Source organism: Aegilops tauschii, chromosome 5 (genome assembly GCF_002575655.3).
Source record: "Aegilops tauschii subsp. strangulata cultivar AL8/78 chromosome 5, Aet v6.0, whole genome shotgun sequence".
Classification (NCBI taxonomy): Eukaryota; Viridiplantae; Streptophyta; class Magnoliopsida; order Poales; family Poaceae; genus Aegilops; species Aegilops tauschii.
In genome coordinates, this window is record NC_053039.3 from 332904250 (window position 1) to 332911548 (window position 7299).

General features: G+C 45.7%; 1 protein-coding gene across 1 annotated transcript; it reads left to right on the top strand.

The window, feature by feature from the left end:
* Positions 1-344: 344 nt before the first annotated feature.
* LOC109772048 (transcription factor MYB17) lies at positions 345-1721 on the top strand. Its single transcript, XM_020330744.4, has 2 exons — positions 345-673; positions 842-1721. Exons 1-2 carry the CDS (start codon positions 541-543, stop codon positions 1552-1554), a joined length of 846 nt encoding a protein of 281 aa, XP_020186333.1. The 5' UTR covers positions 345-540; the 3' UTR covers positions 1555-1721.
* Positions 1722-7299: the final 5578 nt, after the last annotated feature.

A 7299-nucleotide genomic window follows, 5' to 3' on the forward strand; every position in this document is an offset into this window, starting at 1 on the left:
GCTTGAAAGCTTAGCAGGCCAGCACTTGCAACGGAAGCAAAAGGGACCCATGAGCAGCAGCCCGGCAATGTCGGCGTCGCGGCTTTTTTTTCCCTGAAAAAAAAGTGGTGACGCCGACGCCAGGGCCCCACGCGCCAGCCTCCGCGGCGCCACGACATGTCATCCTTGGCTAGCCCCAATACTGGTCCAAGGTCCATCGTCCTCCGCGCGCGCACGCGCTAGCCGCAATGCGATTCTATTTTTTTTTCCTACTTCTAGCTAGTCATCAGTTGATGGCCACCGGCCCCTTTGTCTTCTTCTCCCTCCCCCTCCTTTATAAAGGAAGGTGGCAATGGCGTCTCACCATGTAGCTAAAGCTAAAGCGCCATTTGCTAGTTAGCTATTGTGCACCCGTGCCACCAAAACAGAGCTAAAAAAATATAAAGAAAAAGTTCGCAGCTGTTTGCTACGAGCTTGGTTAGTTGGCTCGACGTTGCTTGGTGATTTTTCCTTGCGAGTGAAGTGATCTTTGTGTGTGCGAAGCGAACGAAGCTCGTGGCAATGGGGAGGCAGCCGTGCTGCGACAAGGTGGGGCTGAAGAAAGGCCCGTGGACGGCGGAGGAGGACCAGAAGCTCGTCAGCTTCCTCCTCAGCAACGGCCAATGCTGCTGGAGAGCCGTCCCCAAGCTCGCCGGTGGGTCACTCACTGCCTCCACATGCGCCTAGCTAGCTACTTCGCCGGCCGGCTAGCCGGCCGGTTAGCTTGACTAATTACATGCATGCATGCCACGACCCACAGCTGGCGACCTTTCTTTGATTGACCAGTGTTTTGACGTGTTGCGACTTGTGTTTGTGTGAATAGGGTTGCTCCGGTGCGGGAAGAGCTGCCGGCTGCGGTGGACCAACTACCTCCGGCCGGACCTCAAGCGCGGGCTGCTCTCCGACGAGGAGGAGAAGACGGTGATCGACCTGCACGAGCAGCTCGGAAACAGGTGGTCCAAGATCGCCTCCCACCTGCCCGGCCGGACCGACAACGAGATCAAGAACCATTGGAACACGCACATCAAGAAGAAGCTGAGGAAGATGGGCATCGACCCCGCCACCCACAAGCCCCTCCAGCCTGCTGCTGCTGCTACCCATCAGCAGCCGCAGCGGCCTACCGGTGGTGACTCGCCGGAGCAGAAGGTGCCGGCGGCGGCGGCCACGGGAAGTCAGTCGGGTGCCGAAGAGGACATGTTCTGCCCCGACGAGGTGCCGACCATGATGCAACTTCTGGACAACATCATCTTGCCATGCGACGTCGTCGAACCGGCGCCGCTCGACAGCAGCTGCGGCACGGCCTCGTCACCAGCCGAGTCGTCCTCGTCCTCGTCGTCCGCCTCGGCGGCGTCGAGCGGCGGCGGCTTCGAGGACGACTGGCTGCCGAAGATCATGGAGTGGCCGGTGGAGCCGATGTTCATGATGGGGCTGGACGTCGACGTGGTCACCGGGCCGACGTCGGCATGGGAGTTCGAGGACGCCTTCAACGCGTACCAGAGGATCTCCCTGTTCGATCACCAGGAGACATGGGCTTGAACGAAGCGGCTCGTCGTCGTTGATCCCAGTATCATATTCTTTATTATAACGAATGAGTAGTTGCCTTGCCGTATGCGATTGCGTGCTTATGTGTTAATTACTGCCCAGTAAAAGTTCATCGGCGGTGCACCTAGTTGGTCATACTAGAACAATTAGAGGGAGAGGTAGTAAGAAAATAAGTGAAGACATGCATAACTACCCTGAATTCATTTTTTTTTCATTTGTCGTTCATTTTTCATCCTTGGACCCTTCGGCAAGTCTAGATTTGATACCTCAACTCTTCCAACGACATATGCGTGGATGCAGCATGCACACATGCATGCAAAGTGAGATGAGAGGAATCTGGATAATGAAATGAAGGAAAATGACGATGTTTTATATACATATACTCTGAAATGAAATGCAGTATAATGAAATGGAGTAGAAGATTGGGTTATGCACACCGTTCTCTGTTATGGTTCATATTGTCTTTACTCCGCCTAGTTACACGTTGGGCATTTCTCCTCCCTTTTTCGGGTTTGACATAGAGCATTGCTAAGCTGATGAAAGCCATTATAACTTTATTATCGCCCACACAGAGGTCACAACATCTTGAGCATGGTTAGTTTGACTGGGTAACAAAATGCTAGTACTGGTATTAATAACATTCTGCGTCCATTTCACAGTATTAACTGCTGCTCGAAAATAAAAATTGAGAAGTTACATGATCTATCAGCAGAGCAGAAAGGTCTTCTCAAATCCACCCTCCTTTTTTCTGGAAAGTGCCAATAAGAACTCAGACGACTGCACTAGCACGTCCTAGTCAACGCTGCTTTGTAATAATATTCTCGTGCTGCCTTTCTCTGTGTAAGTGTCGCTGTAGCTTTTCCCTTTTTTGATTGAGGTGGAACGCAAGGAAATGCTGGGTGCGCAGGCGATCTAGCTAGCTATTTAACGGAAAATGTACTAGGATTTTCTCTGCCCTTCCTTTGGCTTGACTTGTTAGCAAGATAAGGTGACCATTTCCCCTCCCTTGTCCACACTTCTCCAGAAATTTGGTCACAACTTACAAGTACTATATATGTTTCTAAATGTAAGACGCGTTGACAGTTTAAATTGAACTGAAAACGTCTTATATTTAGAAACAGAGGGTGTAGTATATTATATGTTTGCTGCTTCGCTAGTTGTTTACGTTTGATGACAGTAAGATCCCTCCAACAATTTGTGGTGTCGTCTTCAACCCCACGATTCCAAAACTTTATTACCACAGGGACACACATTGCTTCGGTACATACCTCCCGCCATCAGAAATGTTCATAGATTTTGATGCAGATTAAAGGTGGAGATTAGAAGGTACTAGCTCCGTCTGGGTTTATTAGTCCCCTTGTATTTTGGATCAAACCTTGACATTTTGTTTTTGCGGGGAATCAGACTTTGACAGTTGACTTAACTACCAAAAAGTAAGGTATATACCACAAAAATAGTGTCATTAAAAACCTCTTTCGAATATAAATCCAACAATACAAGTTTTGTGATGTACAACTTATATCTAGTTGGTTGAATCTACAGTCAAAATTAGGCACAAAATACGAAGGAGGCCCCAATAAAACTGAATGAAGGTACTACCCCTTCAACGAAAAAGGATAATATAATATTTTGTATTCAAATTAATCTATTCAATATGTTTGATCTGCAGGCTAAGATGGTAGTAGCCTTTTTAAGTAACTTTAAGATTAACACGAACTTTTAAAGGGGTGTCCTGAAGCAAAACTCCCACAGGATTGCTCGTGTAGTTCCGTGGGATTTTTCATCTGATTACCCGAAACAATGCCAAGTTTTTCTGGCAATGTTCTGTTCGTTTTTACTCAGTACATGCAACAACCTTTAATATAGTTGCACTGCTTGGAGCCAAGTCCTCTTGTTGTATCATCTTTTTTGGAACCATGCAAGAGGGATGCGTGTGTATTAATAGATAGAAGAAGAGTACACGGCCGAAACCAAGTCTCTCCCACAACCGTGAACAAGTGAAATAGAACAGAAAATACAGTGAGGTACACTTAAAGGAAAAATAAACAGGCTAATCGGCAACTAGGGCTAGTGTATCATCATCATAAGCAGTCCTCTAATTAAGTAGTCCTTCAAGGGGTATTTTTTTTTTTGCGGGAACCTTCAAGGGGTATTTGTAGTGCTTTAGTTGCATGATGTTGGCGTAGGTATACGCTGACAATTACACATGTCTATGTATAGTAAGAACTAAGAAACCAAGGTTACGTACGCACAAGACAAGTTAATTAGATTCGACATTAGTCACGCAAGTTGTGGCCTGTGTTACAACTCACAACTATTAGCACAGAGCTGTCTAAGCGACAAGTGCTTCGCAGAAAAATAAGTTAGGGTCCGGTGATGCAGAGGCCGGGGTATTCCCCTTTTCGAAAAACAATGTGCTTCTTAGACAAATAAAAGCGACAAGTGACCTAACTATGTATTTCCATGAAGCATTGAGCCTTAATAATCAGTGCGACAAAGTCACACACTCACCTATCGGTCGACCTTTGGGTAGCACCGGCCTTAGGTAAGCACCGTATGTAATGTATACGCATGCCCATGCATGTGTCATGTGTGAACGTACGTATTTGGATTTGGCGCATGTGTTCCTGGGAGGAGTGCTTCGGCCATGTCCAGATCCTAGTGGACGATCGAGCTGAGTTTCTATTTGACGCAGCGCAGGGGTAGACAAAAGTCCATTCTGACATTAAACGACACGTACGTCTGCTTTCCTCGCCGCTGCCCAGCCACGGTCGCGTTCCATGTATGCAAGACATGATCGATCAGCTACCGGAAAACTACGGCATGCGTAGCCGCGTAGCAAGCTGTACTAGCTTAAACCCCGTCCCTCGTGGCGCTGATCACCTACTGCTGAAACATAAGTTGTGGTCCCGCCCGGATTGCGTAGAGAAAACCTCCCTGCCAAAAAGATGTAAGGGCATCTCTAATTCGAACCCTCAAACCGCCCGCAACCCTCCGAGCCAAAAAGATGTAAGGGCATCTCTAACTCTGACCCTCGAACCGCCCGCAACCCTCCGAATCTAAATGTCCGGACGTAATTTGCCATCCAAGGCAACACCCCGGCGGTTCGGCGAACTGGTGCGGACATCCGTTTTCCGCAAACGGAGGCAAACCAGAGGACTTTGCGGGTCAACTGGAGGCCTTTGCGGGCGTCAAGACCGCTGCCATGCTATCTCGGTCCCACCCAAACACCCTTCTGGCCGAAACAAAAACCCTCTCCGCGCGAAGCGTTTGCTGAGTATTCATGCCGGTCATCACCGCTCCAGAGTGGACGTGACTCCACGACATTGATGCCGGTCAGACTGACACGACCGGACGAGTGGGCGGTTCCATTTCAATGTCGACGCAGCGACCGAGAAGCCTACTCCAACCACTGCGTGTGGGAGGATGTCTAGATTAGTAATAAAAACCACTTTGTATAAGGTTCCCTAAGCTTTGTAATGTTATCAGTCTGAACATTACCGTGGATAAGGTTTTTGGAAATGGTTGGAACAATATAAAGTTTAGGGGAAATTTAAGAGGAGATCTGGAGCTGGCCTGGCAACAATTGCATGAGTTGTGTGTTGATGTGGTGCTTTCAGATGAGAAGGATAAAATGTATCTTGATTTTTAATTTTCTCAGGTAAATTTATAGTTGAATCAATGTACTTGATGCCGAAAGTGATATAAGTCAAGTTTCCTTTTTGGAGACTGTGGTTTATTAAAATTATTTAATTTGGTTAATATTTAAGAACAACATTCTGAACTAAGGATAACCAACTTAAAGATGGTTGACTGGTAATGAAAAGTGTAGGTTATGTGATGCTAATGGAAGCATTGATCATCTGTTTATTCATTGCCCGATGGCGAGATATGCCTAGGGGTGATTAATTGCTCCTTTGGCATTAATATGAACTTGGGATCTGTTAATGAATTGTGTGTATGGATTATGAACTTTCCTGGTAAAATGAGAGGTTTGGTGGTTGTAGGGGCTACAACAGTGATTTGGGGGAGTGGGGAATGTCAGAATAACACATGTTTTAGGAATAATTTTCCCTATGACCCAAGAAGTGTGATAGCTCAGGGAGCTCACATTTTTGGACTTGATTACATAGCCGAGCACTTCACGAGGTGCGGGTAAGAGGAGCAAAGCTACTATTGCAGGTTGTGTCCTCGATCTTCGGTAGGAGGAAGGGCTGGGCCGCTAGTGCTGCGGGTCGCTTGCTGGAGAAGATGCATATCTTTTCAACGAGTTAACCTGGAGTAGCCTCTTTCATTCCCAGCTGGATGGGTGTCTCCCACGTTTATTTATAGTCATTGATGAAGGCTTTCTGGTTACCTGTTGTCAAGGTGTAGTTTGGGCGCTTTAGGATGTTGCAGTGGATGTAAGTGGTAATGTTCTTTTTGCTATATGAGTTTGAGAAGTTGGTGGTGTGGTTGTAAGCCTGGGTCATTGATAAGTTTATAATGGTACATTTTTTTAGCCATTTATCGATGTTGTTGGTTCAATTTGGATCGCACCGATTGCATACGTTGTTTATCAGTTTCATTCTAGCAATGAAATTGGGAGTGGAAGCTCCTTAATTGAAAAACAACATTAATTGTCCACACTGCAACAATTATCCGAGTTTTTGATTGGGTTCACATTATTTTCTTCATTTGTGCTCTCATGATTTCTCTTTTTTATTATTAGCAGGCAATGGAACCACCATTATATATTGACCCTGTGCGGAACCAATACACTAACGCATGTATTTTTGCCTGTCATTGGAGTTGAGCACCACTCACGGGCATCTTTGTTGCCTTTGATGCCTGTTATACACTTCTATTCTTGTAGACGGTGATGGGGTCTTGATACGTCCAAAACACATTTACCTTTTGATCAATTTACTTATGGTTTCTCCTCAAATCCGATCGTATTGAATAATAATTACCGCTACAGAAGCCACTTTCAACAGAATGACAAAGTGGTGTCTTTTATGTGCATGATTAAATTCTTGGGGGGGGGGGGGGGTCATAGAAAAATAGATTTGCAGTAACATACCATATAGCCCACCACCACGCATGTGGAGCCCACATGCGCCATGCTTCCTCCTTCTGACTATATACCTCTCAGGACATAAAAGGCTTAATTAGGAGATTATTCGCAAAAGAATTCATGACCCGCTGCCTTCGCCAATCTTCTTTTCAATGATTTTTTGGAGGCTGGTTCCATCTCCGGATGGAGGATTATGTCATCGTCGACAACATGACTAATTTCTCCTTCACCCTGTCGACATGTGAGTAATCCATTGTAGTAACATGGGGTGGATGTAATTGGATTTGATTATCCCCAAGTGCAAGGCATAATTGTAGCATTTTCCAATTATGGATGTGGAAGTTTCGAGTTTAGAACCCCGTGAAAATAGGTTGGCTTCATGTTATGTCAAGTTATGTATGTCACTTACACAACCTTCTATGCACTTTAAAAGTATACTATACGAAGCGTGAAGTTAGAAGATATAAGTTGTTTGAAGAGGTAATTTAGGTGCCAAAAAGTAAAGATTGCAACTAAAGAGAGTGTGTGCGAGGGTGTGAAGAAAGTAGTAGCAAGTGTTCGAAGAAATTTACTATTTTTTTATAAAGTGGATGTATTCATTATAGATTTAGCAAAGTCTAAAGGCAATGCAAAAGATGCATCTCAATATTCTACATTTGCAGTTTATATCCGATCTCACCACC